Below are 20,159 nucleotides of genomic sequence, written 5' to 3'. Positions count from 1 at the left end.
AACATCGGACCAACACAGACACTGCTCATCATCTTCTATAGTTATAAATGAAAATCAGCGTTTCTAGGATTACTCTGACACTTTATGAAACTATTTATGATTATAAAATCTAATTAATGGGTCAGTGGAATCTGAGTTCAGAGCTATGACATCATGTTTTGCAGATCAGAAACCATTTGACATCAAGGAATGACTCAACTGGGGTCAAGAGCGCTGATCAAACGAGAAACCAAACGATTCTGAAATGAAAATACAAAAAATAAGGGGTTTTCAAAAAGATCACACAAACAAGGAATGGAAACAGATTTCCAAAATAAAATCAGGAAAAGGTAGGCTTAATATTGAAACATAATAACATACTTAAATGTCTCAGATCTCATAAACAGCAGCATGAAAATGATTTTAGGCTGTGCATTTAAGCGTGAAATACAAATGCCAGCTAATATTAAACCTTCACATAGCAATATTGTCTTTAGCCTCAGGATTCCAGTATGGTCCAGGAAATAAACTGAGCCCTTGAATATGACACTTCATTTTGCAGGTGTACATCTGGGTGCTGAAATGTCATCACACATTTATCTCCATCCTCTTCTTACCTCCAGAAATACCTCCACCTGTTTTTTTTCTCCATGAACTTTTGTTTTTTTATGTGAATAGATAGACAGACAAACAGAATCAGTCATACTTATAATGATTTTTCTCCTTAGAAGTTTCCTAAAGATGTGTATCAATTAACCAGCCGGGGCTTTCGGGAGGAACTTCAAGGCCTCTGGTGATCTACACTTCACAAGATTCTTTGGTTGTTAAAATACGTTAAAGGGAATATTAGATGTAACCTGCATAAATCCGGCATTGCCAACTTTGATTTGTCTGCTGTGTATCTCTACGTCCTTCAATTTCACAATATCCTCCTCTGTTTCTGTCTCCATGTCTGTCCTCCTCTGCCGCTCTTCAATTTAGCATATCAAGGAGCCGTGGCCGGTTCAGACTACTCCAAGACCCCTGGTAAGATTCCTGCCAAAGCCTAATGCAAAGTGTCCCCTTTCATTTTCCCTGCCACCCTTTGAAGTACCTTCCTCCACCAGTTACCGATAGACGGTCCCGGTGGCTTTGAAGACGGTGAGAAGTTCGCTCGGCTCTTTCGCTTCACGCCGCACCTCGTGACGGGAGATACAGATGGACTGAATGGGAACGTTGCATTACCAGCGTTTGTTTGATATGAGAGTTTGTGTCCCTGTGTGGGCATCCGTGTCCGCGGTCGTACTCGTATAAATAAGAGTTTTTTTTTGTGGGATGGTAGCTGTAGGGATAGAAGGACTTGTTTTAAATTGAGCAGGAATGACACTCATGTATTTTTCATTTCAGGGACAGCAGGGGATTTATTATGTTTTGCTCCAAGCTGTGGAGCATCTCATATTGGCTGTGACACTCTTTGGCCTAGATTAGCCTCCACTGTGTCAGTTGTCATCACAAGAAAAAAAAAAAAGCAACACTGATTTAAATGCCTAAAGTAATATTTAGGTTTACCAAAAGGCATCTGATGGCAATTAAAATTTGTATTTCTGTCTGTCAGATGCAAAGCTAAGACGGGGTTGATGATTTTTTAATGCACCACAAATTTTTTCAGAGGAAAGTCAGGGTTGATGTTTTATTTAGATCCAGACTCATTCATACAGAACATCATATAAATCTTAATTAAATTTATCGAGCTCAGATGTCAGACATCAACTTATTTTAATTTCAACAAAGTCATTTTATTTTTACATAGCCACTAATGTTCTCAACTCTTTAACAAAACCTTAACCTCTAATTTCGCTTTGACCAGAACACATCACTCGTACATGAATCGTCTTCTAAGGTGTCACGGGTGCATATTTAGTAATCATCCTATCTAGCTTAAAATAACAAACATTTTTCTCAATGAGGTAACTATTTAAATGTTTATTTTAATTGCATGGTGTCATAAAGGCTTACATCTGGCCCCACATCATGAAGAGATCATAAATTAACATTTAGAATGAAAATCAAACGTTTATTTTGAGAAGACATTCCAACCAAAGGGACCGAGACAAACCTGCCTAGAATAAAATCAGCCTTCAAATCTCATCAGCACAAATGTATTCAGATTCTACACACAGGAATGTCTATTTTTACTCTACCGCCATCTCTCATCATTAGCCTGTACACCTTTCCTACTATGTGCTACGTAGGTGCATTACAGTGACACTGGGGCCTGTTTGCTGTGAGGATGCGCCGTAATTGATGTTTGATTAACCCATCTGGTGCAAAAGTCATACTTTCTAACAGAAGCAGTGAGTTAATTGTGCTCTTTGCTAGGCCGAGGGAGGCGTGGCTTTGACACTGAATTATGGGAAATAAAGATCTAAGCGCTGCATTCGAATAAAGCTCCACACCTTCCTTTGACGGCCTGGATTTAGATGCGCCTCAATCGGATTCATTCCCGAGGACTGGATTTGATGGCCCACATATCTCCCACTTCCAGACTGCTTCAGCGCTTGTGTGGGAGTGGGAGCTGAAGGAATGACTTGTTCAATTACAGGAAAGGTTCACTTCAAGTTGTCACACCTTGAGCTGTTCTCTTGTCTGGTCCTCTGGGGGGGACGTCTCTTGTGAAAGTCCGACTTCGGCGCGGGCTCTCAGGTGAAGCCGAAGGTCTGTTACAGCCAAGCAAGTTGGAATAAAATGGTCGCTTTATTTGATTTCAGGACCCTCAGGTGTGCTTTGCTCAGTTTCCGCTGCGAGATAAACCGAGGACAGAAGAGCTTGTTACTGTTAGCTTGCAGAAAATAATGAAAATGCACAAACGGACCCAGTGGTACAGAAACATCAGAGCTTTTCAAATGGGTTCGGAGATGAAGTCGAGGAGATGAGGTCTCATTTCTCATCATCAGGATTCACCAAATTTCATCTTGCCTGCCGCACACCCACAGCTGCCACCCTCCTCTCTTTACCTGCGATGCTTTCTTCCTTCCTTTGTTGAAGTCCAAAGGGAATTGGGGAGAAAATGAAAATTCCTGGAATGGAATATATTTTTTCGGCTGTGAGGTTTGCCTGGAGTTGGTTTAATTTTCAATATTTTCTCTTTGCACTCCACCAATGAGGAAAGTGGCTTCATGTATATCAATAAAGTGCACCAACCTTTCTTTTTGCTTTTGACTTTTTCCTCCCCACCAACGTTGCCCTCTTCCATCTTTGCTCACCTCCTCTCTCTCAGGTTTCCCGTTCGGGCTAGGAGCTCAGTTTGTCGACACCTTCCCCCCAACGTGGGTGACAGAGGGTACCAGTCTCACCCTGCAATGCACCTTCACCTCCCCGCTGGTGCCCGTTCACCAGAACGTCACCTGGTTCAGAGACGGCAAGTGCTATTACAGATAACTATGTTTGATACTTTAGATACGTATTCGGGGTTCGTCATTTCATCCTTTCCTTCTCTAGGCATCCAACTGCATCAGTCCAACAACGTGGACATTTGCACGGTCGACAACAAGGCCTCCATCACCTTAAAAGCTGCCTACAAGGAGCACGAAGGCGTTTACACAATTCGGCTGAGAACGGTGGATGATATCCAGGAACACAGCGCTTTTGTCTATGTCAGAGGTGAGATTTCATTTAGAATAAAATCTATTGAACTTCTTTTACTGATTTAATGATTAGGATGATCAAGTTCAATGTCAGACCTTGGAAAAAGCTTGTTTTGGAACAAACACCGCTCAATTTTTCTGTGCTGAGTTCACAAAAGTTCTCAAAGCTCCTGCATGGTGTCTCCTAAGAGACTAAAAAAATTGTGTGTCAGGTGATAAGCTTCAATTTGAAATGATCCGTTTCATTTTTGAGAAATCCGACAAGTGCTTTGCCGTAACCCCGAGACCCCTGTGCACAAAAAGACCCGTGTTTTCAAGGATGGAATCATCGCTTTGCGTCAAGATGGACAGGAGCAGTGTCAAGCTGGATAAATGGTGTGTTGACTGAAACATTCACTCAAAACACTATTTGTATTCACAAGCTTTTGGCTCTGCTTTCATTTCCTGTCAGCAAACTACCTCGATTCCTCCTTGGAAATTGCACCATCAATCAAACTGTTCCTCAGTCGAGAGCTTGTTAGCTTTGTTCAGCAAGACTATATATTCTGCACAGACTGCTCCTTGTCTCTCACACATTGTTTGCAACATGCAAATAAACCTGAGGGGCAACTCCCTCTTGACTCATCAAACATTTGAAATGCATCGGGGCGAGGCTTGGCACGCCAACACGTTTCTCCATAATACCAGTGTTTATCGTGCATGTATTGCACCGTCACTGCCGCTGTCACAGTACCACATGCTCTGAATCATTCATGAATGTGTGTGCCACACGCTACGGAAATATATTCAGACACACACACACACAACATTTGTGCAATTCTCCCTTTAAGTCTCTACTCAGGTGTCTCTCTTTTTAAGGAGCTCGACTTTTTTTTTTTTTTTTGCAGAGCTGGAGGTCAAAATTAGCAAATCAGCAAACTCCCCATCCAGTTTTCCCTTTCATAAAGCCATCATGTTTGCATTACAAACAGGATGGCAATGCAGGATGGAAAACTAATTAAAGAGAAGAAAGAAAGCACAGAAAATCAAGGAGGTTGAGTTTTCAGAGGTGTGGTGATATTGTCCTGACTGCTGTTTTGTAAAAACATCTATTCCTACCTTCAAGAAAAGTTTTGGACATTACTTTGCATTATTTACTCATTTATTTTTCCCTCTTCTCTCTCATCTCTGGCTGTGATTTGTGGTATATACCTGTTAAACTGTTACTTCCTCCATCAATCCCTGACAGTAGTTAAGACACTATATTTAGAACCAATTAAATACTTCAATGATGACGTTTTCCTTTCATCCGCTGCTCTTGCCCATCTTTTTCTTTTTCTCCCCTCATACATTTTTTTTTAGCACTCTTTTGTTTGCTCATTTTCATCCCGGCATCTGCTTTCTAATTCCTCATCTTCTTTTCCAACCAATTCCATTTCTTCCATGGCTTCAAACATTTCATCCTCCATCTTTTTTTTTTCTTTTTTCTTTCTCTTGTAATCCTCTGACTGACCTTCTCCTCTTCATGGTGCAGATGCATCAGCGGAAGTGCTGGGAGGCCCCGCCTCTCCTCTGGCGGTCCAGGTAGCTGACGTCAACAAGAATTACGTCTTCCTTACCTGGCAGCCGCCCTCTGCTGACGGAGGTTCACCGGTGGAGGGTTATTATGTGGAAAAGTGAGGGTTGCAAGGTTTAAACTTTTGTTTTTGAGTTTGCAATCAAACCACTTAGTCTGGTCTTTTTTTTTTTGTGAGAACTAAGGTGATTAACAGATTTTCACAATCATGTCAAGTTATAAAAATGCAGCATTTCCCTGACTTCCCAGTCTTAAATTATCAACAGAGGCCTGGATCATTATAGAATTTAATGACCTTGGATGGAATTGGAGGCTTTCTTGTCCAGGCAGGTCTCAGATTGGTCTGCCTTCTCCAATAGTCTTCAATGATTGCTTTATCGACCATTCCTTTGACCTGTAGTGTTCCTGAATCCATACCTCAGCTTCGCTGATGTACTGACCACTCATCTTCCAATTGCTGTGACGCCTGAGAGACGTTTCCGTGTTGTTGAGAGGCATTTTGAAGACCTGTCATGGTTTAGGATTGTCCTCTTCATGCGTAAGAGTCATTGCTAAATGTTGCTGTGGTCTGTCCTCAGGTCCAGCAGCCACTTGGTACTGTGTGATGCCTCTTCCTCCCATATGCCCATTAACTGTAGTCTCAGGTCCGGGTTGGCCTGTTCCAATTTTCTTATTCCCTTGCAGCTGGGGGTACTCCCTGGATGGGTCTGTGGAGAACAGGCAATTTATTCTCTTGGCCTCCTCATCTGTGGTGCTTCTCCTCAGCCTAGCAGCTGAGCTGGGAGTCTTTGTTTGGAACTCTCTGGAGCCTCACTTACGGATCATCATCTTGTTCGTCTGTTCCAGTCCTCTATAACCATTCAGGTTCCCCCGTGACACCTTTCCATACCGCTACAAGGCGACTGACTTTCCTTCAGGCTTTCTTGATCCTGGCTTCTAACCTTCTTCTCCATGGGGAGGGAGAGATGGAGGGAGGGGGACACTTCCTGCCTGTGTCATTCTTGACATTCTTGAAGCGTCTCAGCCAGACACCACCAGCTCATTTCCAAAAACTGTTTCTCTGTAGACGCAGTTCATCTGCAAATGATGAAATGTTCTTCATTTACATTTTAATCAAATTAACTCGCATCATCCAAACTTTTTGGAATTGCTTGGAGTCAACAATGGCGCTAAAGTGAGAATCCAATCCAGTCCACTTTATTTATATAGCACAATTTAAATAAACACAAGGTTTCCAAGGTGCTGCACAGTAACTAGATAAAAACACAACAAACGTGCCATTAAACCATGAACATAATGAAGTTAAATAAAATATCAAAGAAAAATCCAATAAAACAATTTAAAATAAGTTAAAAGCGGAAATTAAATCAGATAAAAACAACTAAAATAATGTGAAATAATACAGAAAACATTGTAAAGGGTGTCAAACGCCAGGGATAAGAGGTGGGTTTTAAAAAAAGATTTAAAATGTGACAGTGAAGAAGCCTGCCTGATGTGCAGCGGGAGCCCATTCCATAGTTATACTGAATATATTGCTGAACTTCTTCTTGCTCGCTCGATGAGCATATTGAGAAACGTGAGGGTGGCGCCTGGCAGCAGCAGCCTTACATCCATTTGGAGGAGTTCACATGAGATGGATGGTACACTTAGTAATTATCAGTTGTCGACACTGTGTGAACAGCAGAGTCAAAGACTCCCACAGGAGAACAGATGCTGCACTTATCACAAACCATAATCAATCAGCATCGTCCTGGACATGTTTGCGTGTCGTTACCACTGTGTGGGTTTTGTACAGGGAGTCAAAGCGTGTTCATTTTAATGTGTGTCTGTTTTTCAAATTCTATTCAAGTATATATTCACGTACTTTCTCAAAGTTGTTATTGTGTTGTAAATGAAAGACACCTCCCAGTTACCTAGCAACCTCCCTATAGTTGTTTCAACAGTTTATCGATAATGTGTCATCTAAGCTTGCGATGTGCTTTAAAAAAACTATTTGTGTTTTGAGGCCTGTGATTAGATCTGGTCACAATTGTAGGTCTTGGTGGAGTGTTTACCGACTTAAGTGTGTTATTGTTCTGTCTTACTTTTCTCCCCCCTCTCAGATTGGAAGTTGGGAAGGGTGACTGGGTGCCCTGCAATGTGCATATCCAGAAAATGTGCCACTACCCGGTGTTTGGGCTGAAGGAAGGGACTCTGTACCAGTTCAGGGTTCGTGCCGTTAACAAGGCCGGAGTGGGACGCCCTTCCAAGGCTACCAAACCTGTCCGCACTGCAGACCCCCTGGAACACACCAGAACCATGGGTAACACAGAAAACACAATGACACACTCGTATTAGCAGGTATTAAAGATTAAGAGATGAACCAAAAGAGATTGGTTCACTTCTGAAAACTGCAGAGTTGTATTTTAAGGGAAGAACCCATCAGCTTTGGTGGATATTAAGTTCAAGAGGTGTCTCGACATCCTTTGTCGGAATTTGAATGAAGGTTCAATTTGATTTTAAGGGACTATGGGCTTTACCTTTAATACCACTGGGTAATTACTGAAATTTTAATGTGTTAATATAACAAAAAATATATTGTTCTTAACATCTTTCTAACTTGTGTTGATAGCTCAGTGCAAGCCAGTGGTGAGCGACGTCTGTGGCATCACTTTCTGAGCAATTTGATGAAGTGATGGAAACACTGCCAGGCTATCTAGCTGCAGCGTACCCCTGTTATCTAAGCAAATGACTGACATTTGAGAAGACTTTTCAGATGATCTTCTATATCACTCGGTTAAAGAGATTATGGTGTACATGCAATACTATTAGGCTTCAAATAACACATCATAAAACAGACAGAAACTGGTGCCTTAGGCTTCTGCTGTTTGTATAACGTTAACCTGATGTCGACTCCCATGAAAGTATGAATGAACTGCAACAGTGATGGCATCACCTCCTCCTGATGGTGGTGGTGAAGCTCCTCCAACTCTCCTCCAACACATCACTCCAAAAAGCCTTCCGGTGTTCGGTTGGGTTGAGATCTGTCGACTGTAAAGGTCGCATCTTATGAATCACATCATTTTCACACTCATTGGTGCGTTCAGTGGCTTCCTGAACGGAAGCACCTGCATTCATTAAGTCCCCTCTGTTCGTTTGTTCTGGGTTTTTTTTGCCCTTTTCATTTGTTTCCATCTGCTTCCACAAAAAGCCACTCGGCCCAGCCGTTAATTCACCTCAGCTGCCTCCGTCGCCGTAGAGCACCTGCAAATTTATCAGCGCTACCGGGGGGGAAACAGATGTACTCAGCGCAAACGTGGATCTAATTTTATGAATCCGGATGAGTTATGCATTTGTTGCCGTGACGGCTTTGTGGTGGAACACTCTGTTTCTTGAAAGGTGGCTTGAAAGGCTTTTATGTTTTCTTAAATACAGTTGAGGCATGAGGACGAGCGAATGAGATGTAACTCCCTGTTTGTGTGTTGGAGGGAGGACAGATGGGCTGTGGTCAAACACTGCGCATCATTAAACACAGATGAAGGACAAACAGAAGGTTGACTTGCCTGCAGACTGCTCTCCATTCTCCATCGCTCGTTCTCTCTCTCTCTCTCTCACTCTCTCTCTCTCTCTCTCTCTCTCTCTCTCTCTCTCTCTCACACACACGCACACACGCACACACACACACACACTTACTCACTTATCCCCCCTAATGGGGTCCCACTTGTCTTTCCTACTTTGTGGGGTCCAAACACGCGCACGCACACACGCACGCACACACACACACACACACACACACACACACACACACACACACACACACTCCAGTGGCTGCTCTTCTAATGCTAACATTAACGCTGTTATCATGGGCTCTCACATAACATCATTATCTTGACTTGACTTCTTCCTTCATTTCCTTTGCCCCACCCCCACCCCCAGTGATCACTGCAGACAGAGGGAGGACAGTCACTGTTACGAAAGATGAACTTGAAGGTGAGAATGTCTTCTTTTCTTTTTCTTTTTTTTATTTGTCCATGTACGGTGTGGATGTAAAAATGACGCAATTTGAACATGTTCACATGTGATTTTAAAAAATCTATGTATTACTGCCACCCCCACCCCTCATTCCCCCCACCCCCACTCCCAAGGGCTTAATGCATGTTGATATTATTTTGAACAACAAGCTACAGTAATTGTTTGGCTGAGGCAAAGAGCTTTCGCTCCATTTGCCGAAGTGAAAAGGATGCAGACCCTGGTTGTGTCCTGCTAACTGCACATAATGGCCTGAGGAAGCCTGAGCACCTGTGAAGAGGAATGATAACCACGTCGGGGGGGGGGGATAAAGACAGGAGAGGGGGAGGCACAGAGTGTGTATATTATGAACAGATGTATTAGTGTTAATACATTTAATTGAAAAAAAGACAGAAAAATTGAATCTTTCTTTCACATGTCTAGATGAAAAAGGCCCAAATTAATTCCTTTAATGTTCTATCTTCACTTCATTCTGGCATTCTTAGTTCAACTTGACATGATTTTGTCCTAGAGATCACTTTGATTTCTTTATTTGCATATTTAGTGCTCATTTTCCTGGAATAAAAGATGAACCCAACATGAATACGACCCCCGACCACACATTAAGAAATGACACATCATCCACAGAGTCACACGTAGTTTAACCTCATGATAGTTTCATTTCAAACCTAATGTGCTCGAAATGCATACACCTACATGCACACACAGACTTACCAGCCACCCTCCAAACACACACACACACACACACCACCACCAGCAGCAGCAGAACGGCATCTCACTGCAGTCCCTTTGCTTGCAGTTCCTGTGTGATCCACACTGCAGCTCTGCAAACTCTTCAGGGAATAGATTTACAAAGAGACAGACAGGCACAAAAATCTGAATGCTTCCATCGCCCTTGAGTCGCTTTGTCATTGACTGTATTCCGAGTTGAGCCACATATTCTATCTGGTTTACTTAAACACGTAAATGTATGCGTGTTTTATTCAAATCCACCAGACAAAGTGAGAAACTCCATCACGTATTTGTAAAAAAAACAACAACACAAACACACATGCTCACTCTGGGATTTTTGGACACCACTTTAATTTTTTTGCTGACTTTGTTCTGACTTTGATTTCTTCTGGCTTCTCCTCCTCTTCCTCCTCCTCCTCGGCTGCAGGTCAAATCAAAGCTCCTCTTCCTCCCACAAATGTCCACGCCTGCGAGGTGAGCGACACCTATGTGGTGCTGAGCTGGACCGAACCTGAACCCAGAGGCAGGGAGCCGCTCACCTTCTACGTGGAGCGGGTCGGTCTTCACTCCCACACACACGCACGCACGCACGCACGCACACACACACACACACACACACACACACACACACACACACACACACACACACACACACACACACACACACACACACACACACACACACACACACACACACACACACACACACATAACTGAGGGAATCTTGTGTAGTCAGTCTTTGAATCAACTCATAGGGACTTAAAATGTAATCTATCATGAGTATCCAGTTTTTATCATTTGATGATAATCAGGTTTTTGACAGCATGTGATGTTTTGGACACTGATGCATTCATGAAAGCTCTGACATGTGAAATTACACATCGGTTGCCATCTTTGATCTAAGATGTCAGGGATAAAATTGATAAAAACATCATTAAAAATGTTTCTATCAAATTCCTGATGCTTCACTTGCAACAACAAGGAGATTTTTTCAACATTCCGACACAATTTTCAGCCTCTCTGTGTCTCTGATGGTCTGTGTCATCATCCAGGTGAAAAAAGGGAATCATCAAAGATGTTTGGCTTTCTTCTAAAAAACCCACTCCAGTCATTTGGGCTCAGGTTCCTACACCAACGAGCAAATTAGATCAGTGCTAGTGCTTCACGCTGCACTGAAATGAACAGAGACTAATGACTGCATTGAATGTGGCTAATTAGTTGTAGAAATTATAGTAAAATAGGTGATGAGATGCTGTCATCAGCATTTTTTATGACAGCACAAGACAACTGTTTCCTGCAAATAACGCCCATGCCCAGTGGAATAGATTAGACAAACACGGTTAGCGGCTAAATGGTGAGCATAGTGGAGCATTAGCTGCTTAAGGGACAAATAGTAGGTGAAACAAAGCTTAAAGGAGACACATTAGTCGGGTCATCAGGAACACACCTTCAGATTAATGCTGATGGTGGTTTGTCAAAGACTTGCCTCAGTCTGGAGGTATGTCTTCGAGAGTCTCTAAGACTAAATAACATGCTCACAAAGATATTCAGAATTCACACAGTCAGTCACACACATGCACGCTCTGTTTTAACACACAAAACACACAAATACAAGTAAAAATTGTGTGTCTCAATGCATCCCAGGGATCCATGTCCTTGGATCATTTGTTCCACTAGTTCCACTATTGGTGAAACATGAGCCAGATTAACAGCAGGTTCCTGAACACAGCACTGATCAAAAAGACAGGAGGAGAGAACACACACACATACACACACGTACACACACACTCACACACACAAGTCCCCAACTGTGGCGTCAGTCTAAGTGAAAATTCGTGGTCTCATTAAAAGCAAACAGACACTGATGCTACTCTTTCATGCCACGCGCTTCTTCCATTCAGGGTTGGATTTTCTTACTTGCTTCTCACACTTGAAAGACTTTTTTTTTTACTTTTAAAAACTATCTGAACCTGAGAACTGAGGGTTTTGTTTGGCTTAACACCAGAAGTTCGGTCTGATTTGAAGTTACGTAGCTGCCTTTCAGTGATACATTTCAGGTAAACCCTATTCAAGAAAGTCCAGTTTAAATTTTCAGTTAGATTTGTATTTGAAAAGAATGTTATATCACCTTTTTCCAACATGTGAATGCTTTGAGACAGACCTGTTCTTAAAAACAATAAAAGGCTTCACCTCTCCTCTATCAGCCCCCAACACCCAACAGCTCCAATAATCAGGCAACTGCCACAGGAAATAGATTTTTATTGGACTTTTATAAGTTGCCACGGTAATAAAACTGTCAAATCTGTGAAAGGCATCTGAAATGATTAAAGTCTGCCGCGTCTCTTCTGCTTGTATAATAAAGGAACATTCAGATATCCCTCTCGCCCTTGACCGGCACTTTATGATTGCTGATCTCGTTGACATTTGTTTGGATGTCCTTCTTGAACATTCATTGATGAAGGAAGCGATGGCAATTTAGAGAAGAAGTCCAGAAAATAAATGTATTAAAAGAGAAATCTAGCATCATATAACATCATTAGCCAAAGTGAATAAAAGATAAAGGTGTTAAGATGAATTGCTGGCTGCCGACATATCCATCTGTCATTTTGGCTATGATTTTACCTTTCTTTTCTCCTCCTTACCTCCTGAATTTAGTGGTTTGTTCCAAAACTTTGAGACTTGACAGTTAACTGCAGCCTGAGTGATTTTTGCAAAAAAAAGTTAACAGAATTATACGATGAATATTTGGCAGTCCTTCACTTGAGTCCTCCAGCATACTTGAAGGATACTGAACAAAGAGTGTGTCCTTGAGATAAATAACACCTTTGACACTGTCTTTGTGGTCTTCTAATTGTGATCTAACACTGGGACCAGTCCCTGGAAGGGAGCAGCAGCTGGGAGCTGGCCAGTCTGGACATGGAGGTCAACTCCCCCAGGTTCCCAGTTTTTGACCTGATCAAGGGCAAGAAGTACTGCTTCAGAGTTCGCTCCGTTAACAAGTATGGGGTCAGCGACCCCTCGGAGCCGAGCGAACCAATTTCTTTGGGAAAACCAAAAGGTGAGACAAGAGCTCAGTCTGGATTTTTCAAACTACCATTAGAAGTATTGCGTGGTTTATTTCTATCTCCTAGTTAATTTCTATTTGATTATTCACACCAAAGCTTCATCTGATGGCTTTTCATCTGATTCCCATCAGCTGTTCCGGATCCACCTCACTCCATCCTGGTATTTAGAGACACAGACACCTCGGTCCTGGTCAAGTGGCAGGAGCCCGAAAACAAAGAGGACATCCTGGGTTACTATGTGTACTACAACGAGACCGGCGAGAAAGACTGGAACACCGTCAACAACAAGCCCGTTACCAACCCCAGGTAATACGGTCCAATGTTTAAACATTCAAATGTTTATTAGAAAACTGTGTAGAAAATGACTGAACTCCTTCTCTTCCTCAGGTTCACAGTTCACGGCCTCAAGACCGGAAAAGAATACGTGTTCCGAGTGAAATCCGTGAGCCGAGCAGGAAACAGCAGCTATTCCAACGAGTCGGAACCCATCGTCGTCAAGTCAGCCATTCGTAAGTCCTCCTGGCAACCGGATTGTAAAGCAGTGGGTAGAATATTCCTTTAAGGATGCGTCTCCAGTGTCGAGGATGTTCTAGTTAATTTATAATGCATGTGCAGAATTTTGGTATTTAAATTTAAGTATATGTACTTTATATAAATGTTTCTCTGTGAAAGAATAATTTTAAGGATTTGAAAGAATGGATCATAAAACATATCAAGAAAAATTCATTAAAACTAACAAAATGCTTTCCACGCTGAAAACGTGTTGACTTTTGGTTCTGATAAGAGATATTTTCATATTTTTTTACATTGTGAAGTAGGGATTTTTTGTTTTTGCATAAAATTTCTAAAGTCAGGAGTCTGTTCAGTTCTGATATGGAGGGGTGTGTGGTCCAGATCCAGATGTGACCTCTTTATGATGTTGGGTGTGATCAAGGTCTTGTGTGTATATACAGTATGTGTGTGCATGAACAGTCTTCGGGCTGAAACACTGTTCTATGCCTCTGGGGTCATGTTGTGCTCCTTCCACACGTCCGTCTTCTTCGCCAGATGACTGCGAGGCACCGGCTGTACATGGATTGAACACTTTGCCTTACTGTGGTTGGTTTGCAGCCGTTGAGCCCGTTGAAGAGCTTTTAACCCATCTTACTCCTTCAGTTTCCGTCTCAGATGATTTGCTCCCTGCAGCCTGCAGTACAGCACAGTGATTCATTTTACATAGCACTCACTGCCAGAATATTCTCACATTTATTCTGCCATCCAGCCATCACTTGAGGATAAATGGTTGGAGTCCTCTTCTTTGAGAGAGATAAGCAATTTTATTAAATGAACTGAACATTCTAACAGCTTTATATGAGCCTAAACTTGATGACTTTGCAAGCTGACCTATTGAGCTAGAACGACACTAACTTTGATCGTACCTTTTTGTGAATCCATCCTTCTCCTTTGTTCCAGGTGTTCCCTCGGCCCCCTCTGCCATCGCCCTGCTGCTGTGCACCGGATCAGAGATGGTACTGGGCTGGAGGGCCCCCGCACATAACGGAGGAGCCGCCGTGCGTGGATACTACCTGGATCAGAGGGAAAAAGACATGGAAGTGTGGAGCGAGGTCAACGAGAAGCCAACCAAAGAGAGGCAATTTAAGGTTAGTATTATCCCAGTGTGATGCCATTAGTGCGCTACCAGGAAGAGTGATGACGTGCTAACCTCAGCAACTCTGACAAGTTGCCTCACAGAGCCGGACTTCACGCTTGCGGAGCTTCAGCCTTAATTTTTTTCCTGTCGTAACTTATTCATAATGAATTCACAAAGATGTTTTAACACAAACACAAACATTCATTTGTTGAGCACTAACCCACTATGAGAAAAAAAAACAATTTATAGTTCAAATTTGAATGGAAAAAAAAAATCCATAATTTAGCACAACAAAGAGATTTGTCTTCAGAACTACATTTAGGGCTCACCTCAATATAATAAGTATTGGTTACAGCTTCCTCATCCGCATTGGCTGTGTCACTAGGCAACAAGCAGTGTCCATGGAGACCTGGAGGAAAGTAAAATCTTTAACCTGTCTCGGGGAGATTACAGGTGCCTTGTAATCAGACATTGTGGAAGCGTGTTATATGTGGATGCGTGTTTTTAGCTCCTGGAAAAACAAAGACAAAGCTAATTAGAAAAGAAATACAGCCCCCCCCCCCCACTATCAAGATCAGCCCTTCATACTGTGAGACATTTTGCCAGGAGGAACCCCTGTGACAAGAACACACTCAAAAAAAACCGGCTTCAACCTTTTGGAGTAAATGAGCAGTTTTATTAACTCCACATCCACAAAGCTTCCTGTTTGCCTCCCGTGTGAGCGGCTTTACAACGTTATTGAAATCATATCGCCGGGTTCTTGGGTGCATATTAGAGAAACTTTAGTATTGATTGAGATTTTAAAAGCAGCATTTTGTGGCTTTATTTGGCAACGGTGCAGATTGCCTTAACCACTTTATTTGGCAGTTTAGTCAAACCTGTCTCTAGAGTCCCAAAACAAATCTGCGGTTTCATGAAATATTCATGAGGTACAAAAGAAGGGAAAAAAAACAAAGTTCTGCTCCACAGATTATGTTCTGTTTCTAAACTTCTCTTTAATCTTTAATCTACCTCTTTGAGCCTCAAAGGGTTAAATCAAAGCATGTAAAAAAAAATCTGGGGGAGCCAAGTTGGATGCTGATTTATTTATGGAAACTGTTTATCTTTATTTCAAAATTAATTTTGATTAATTGATAAAAATCTTCAAGTGTATAGTAACTAGTTACTATAATCAGATAAAAATATATAAAGGTAGTGACATATGAGTATAAATGAAACATCCATAAATCTATTTAGTGGCCTTCCATCACTTTAAATGGTGAGTGAATATGAATGGGTTTCTTCTTTATGATGAGCATCCCGTTTGTCACGACTGACAGCTCATGCATTCCGTCTCCCAACAGGAACCAACAATGCAGAAAGTGTCGACCCTGCACACATCTCTGCACAATAGAGGATGAAAAGTGCCAAATTATTCAAATGCAGCCAGTTCGCCATCTAGTGCATAAAGGAGGTCATTTCTCCCGCTCATTTTTGTCAGACTACCTCTGCATTCCTCAGGGTAGACCAGCCCAGTATTGATCTGATAAGAAGGCTGTCGTTCTGCCTAAATGTGGTTAGAGAGGCCTTGCTAGATAAAGAAAGGGGTGCTACATGGTGGGAAATTGGATTTTAGATAGGGATTGATATTACTGTAAAATAAGCTCCTTATGCCTGTGTGAATTAGCTGCTAGAGGAGAGCGGCAAAAGTTCACAACTGTTCCAGGAGGCGATAACGGCCCTAAATTCAAAGTGGCTGTGAATTGGATGATCGATACACAGATCAATAAGCCTGAATCCCTCCTTTCCCAAAGCCATAGTGTCTCAGGGTGCTCAGCAGAAAAATGCTGTGGCAGCAGCAGAGCTAATACCTTGTAAAAATGCTTGAGTCTGGAGGAGTGGGCATGTACGACCATGTAGGAAACATGCTCCTGTGTGACGCAGCAATTCATCAGCACTGCCTTAAACAGTCAGAAATTCTTGAACGAGATTTTCTGATTTTATCGGAAGGAATAAAAATGAGATAAATAAAAATGTTCTGTTTCAAACTGGTGAAGGCTTCCAGTGTTTCTATGAATTTCATGGCTGCAATCCCTTCTGCAGGTATTTCTTTAAAAATATTTGTAATGGAGCTCACCTCTGTTGGACCTTGGCACCCTCTCCTGGTGAGAACTGCAGGTGCAGCTCTACTTGACTCATTGCCCTTATTCCTAATGGAATGTTCTCTGAGGCTTACTTGCCTAGAGGATGCAAAGAACATAACTGCTTGTTGGCAAAGCATTACAAAATGCTTGAGAAGCTTCAGCTGTTAGCGGTGCAGGTGCTCTCCACCATCATTTCACTGCACCTTTAATCCATATCATCTGTCTGTCATATATCTGCATAGGTTTGCAACTTGTCTAGTGGACAATTCTACCAATTCCGTGTGGCTGCTGCCAATTTGGCTGGTGTGGGGAAGCCCTCTGAGGCCAGCGAACCTTTCCTGTGTGAGAAGTGGACTATGCCAGAACCAGGTACTGATGGGACAATGTCATACTCAGATCATTTCACTCACAAGCTGCGTATTCCTTCCAAATTTCTTTCCAAAAAAAAAAGGTAATAATGTGAGTCCGGGAACAGAACTCAATAATTAATCACCTTATATAAGTGTATCAGAGTCAAAACAGTCATTTATTGAAGAATAACTCTTCTTGATTTATTCAGTAATATGTCCCCACCTACAAAAGTTCCAGATGTAGTTAAAAGTCCAGCTGTGATGGTGGATGAATCGGTAATAATGTCAATGATAATGATATCACTGACCCCGTTTGAAGGTTGTTTCATTCTTTGGAAAGTTGTGAGACATGCAAAGCAATTAACAGATTACACCGTCGCTGCTGCTGCTGCTGCTGCAGGAGTTTAAACGACATATGATTCAGTAATCCGGATAGTGCTGCAGAGGAAGGTAATCTATATGAATACAGGTGAGGAAATCTATACAGGGGCCTCTGGTTCATCTCTGCTGCTGGAGGTGACAGAGGTCGCATACGTGTCAGAGACAAACTAATCATTTGTAAAATTCTCCCAGCATTTCAGAGCAGAACATCCTTTCATTTACACACAAAGACTTTTAAAAAGCTTTTTATCCAAGACTTGGAAACACAAGATGAATATAAAGTCTCTAATTTAAATTGAAGGTCCTTTTACTGCACCATACCATTTAATTTTCATTTAAAATGACACTATTAAAAATGCACGTCATCATCTCACAACAAAACAGTTACAGGCAAAATTAATAAAAACTCAAAATGTGCAATTTTGTGCTATTAAAGGGCAAAACGGAGACAGAGGTCAGCAATGAAACTGCATAATACAGTAGCTGAAATGATTTCTCAAATAATGGTGTGGATTTAGTGGCAGTCAGTAGATTTTAATGTGTTTCTTATGTATGACTTGTCCTTTAATATTAACTTAGCTGAAGGCAAGTGTGTGAACGCTGAATCCACTATGAGGTTTAAGTATTTCACCGAGTGTGAAGCTGCTTGAAAAGGTGGCAAACAATAAGAGATTTTCTCAGGATTAGGTAAATTTTAATTTATACAATGCAATTAATATCGGTATTTAGTTACGGATGAATGTGAATTAGAATATGTATCATAGATAAAAATGAAAACCCAGCATCTGCAAGTCTTCCTTATACTCATCACAACAACCACTTAGTGATTGCTGTTTGTGTTTATCCTGGGAGGCAAAACCCGGGGCCCAAAAATGACAATAACCGCTTGTGATTGATCACAAAATCGCAATTTAAAAAAAAAGAAGATGATGGGAAGTGATTGGTTGGGATCATGGTAGACGTGTCAAAGTAAACCAATCAGAGGTAAAGCTGGGAGGAAAGGAAATTGGGCCAAGCTTGGCAAATTTATTAATTAATAATTAATAGGCAGATAAAATTTTCCACATTAATCATGTGTATTAATAAATTAATATTGACAGCCTCGGTTTACAGACTTTTATATGAAATCCTACCTGAGACGACGATAGAGAGAAGTTAACAGGAAATTTCAAAGTGGCACGAAAGGGCACATTTTTCGGCCATTGGAAAATTAGCATTTTTATGGAATAACTTGCATTACTAGAAAAATGCTGTAAAAACACTCATACTGCTCCATGTATACACAAGCATAAAAACTCACTCAGTCACCCATAAAGTCATTCCATTAGGCGGTGCTTCAGTCAACAGCCTGGCAGTTCTGGCTCCACTCATATTAGCTTCTTATGACATTAATATTGAAAATGGAGAGAGGCTCTCTCACAAATGCCACTTTTAAAGCGCAGCTCATTAATCTTGGTAAATGGGCTTTCCTCTATGCTGTTAATAATTTAAAGTGACCTTTTACGTGCCGGCGTGAAGTTAGAGGGTGTATATTAGGGAAAGTCACTCTTATTTGTGGGCTGTTTTCTGATTTTCTGTTGTGTTTTGCTATGTTTTACCACGTCACGTGTTTCGTTCGCTGCTCCCTCTCAGGTTGTCCCTACGATCTGGAGGCCAGGGACGTGACCGACAGCTCCCTGGTACTCCTATGGGCGGCTCCGCTGTACGAAGGAAGGAGCCCGGTCACTGGCTATTTGCTGGAAGTCAGCAAAGGTGACCAATCAGACAACTGGACTGCTTTGGATGAGATACCAGCCTCTTGTAGACATTACAAGGTGGGTGATGCTGCAAAATGCTAAGTTGTGCCAGTATTCCATTCCTTTGTGTGTCTGTCAGTCCGAGTGTTCAGTCGATATAAATTTGGCAGCAATGGATAAATATTTAATGCATTACTTATGACATTCAGGTGTCGGGTCTGGAGGAGGGACAGACCTATCGCTTCCGTGTGTCGGCTGTCAATGAGGCTGGAGTGGGCAGTCCTTCCCTGCCGACTGAGCCAATCACGGCTCAGACCCAACCAGGTGAGGCTTGGACGCTCAAACGCTGGAATCAGAAATCTGGAGTTAAAAAGGAGTGAATTGTAATAAAGCATCAACACACTCCAGTCTGTGTGATTATTATCTATTGAGATGTGTTTTTAATTAAGCATCCCCCTGAAGCATATCCAGTCTGTAAATAAAGTATTACCAGGGCCTTTTTAAGGAATAGTTTGGGGAAATATCCTTATTTACGTCCTTGCTGGGAGTTAGGTGAGAATAAAGTTGCACATTTACAACACACGGAGCATCCTTAACCACCTCTTCCCTCCTCAGGCACCAATAAAATCGAGATCGGAGTGGACGAACAGGGTTTTATATTCCTGGATTACAAGACCGATCAGATGAACGAAGAGAGCGAGATCGTCTGGAACAGAGACTACACAGAGCCAGTCGACGCCAGCAGAGCTCGGGCTGCAAACACAGACAACGGGTACGGTCGTGCACGTCCAACTTTAACCGTGTGTGCCCTCGGTGGTTTTCACGCCTCATTGGCCACGTTGTTTGTTCAGCAGTGACCCAGAAAATGCTGTTTACCCTTCATCTTTGCATAATAGGATTGAATACAGAGATTGCGTCACCATTAGATGTGTGTCTGCAAGTTTTCCCATTCCCATTTTACCATTGAATGTCAGCCT

The 20,159-nt window shown here is 42.0% G+C and overlaps 1 protein-coding gene across 1 annotated transcript in view; it reads left to right on the top strand.

Moving 5' to 3' along the window:
- The window catches only part of myom3 (myomesin 3), a 43,543-nt gene that overhangs the window by 12,931 nt on the left and 10,453 nt on the right, over positions 1–20,159 (top strand). The window contains exons 8-22 of the mRNA XM_068322856.1: positions 961–1,005; positions 3,236–3,376; positions 3,457–3,618; positions 5,116–5,257; positions 7,260–7,459; positions 9,073–9,126; positions 10,325–10,452; positions 12,772–12,955; positions 13,094–13,268; positions 13,350–13,471; positions 14,415–14,602; positions 16,958–17,084; positions 19,079–19,260; positions 19,392–19,506; positions 19,798–19,954. Coding sequence (XP_068178957.1) covers positions 961–1,005; positions 3,236–3,376; positions 3,457–3,618; positions 5,116–5,257; positions 7,260–7,459; positions 9,073–9,126; positions 10,325–10,452; positions 12,772–12,955; positions 13,094–13,268; positions 13,350–13,471; positions 14,415–14,602; positions 16,958–17,084; positions 19,079–19,260; positions 19,392–19,506; positions 19,798–19,954 — 2,122 coding nt within the window. The remainder of the gene's footprint in view (positions 1–960; positions 1,006–3,235; positions 3,377–3,456; positions 3,619–5,115; positions 5,258–7,259; positions 7,460–9,072; positions 9,127–10,324; positions 10,453–12,771; positions 12,956–13,093; positions 13,269–13,349; positions 13,472–14,414; positions 14,603–16,957; positions 17,085–19,078; positions 19,261–19,391; positions 19,507–19,797; positions 19,955–20,159) is intronic.

The sequence above is a fragment of the Antennarius striatus genome, chromosome 9 (genome assembly GCF_040054535.1).
Source record: "Antennarius striatus isolate MH-2024 chromosome 9, ASM4005453v1, whole genome shotgun sequence".
Classification (NCBI taxonomy): domain Eukaryota; kingdom Metazoa; phylum Chordata; class Actinopteri; order Lophiiformes; family Antennariidae; genus Antennarius; species Antennarius striatus.
The sequence above is the reverse complement of the archived record's forward strand: the minus strand, read 5'-3'. Positions and strand labels throughout refer to the sequence as shown.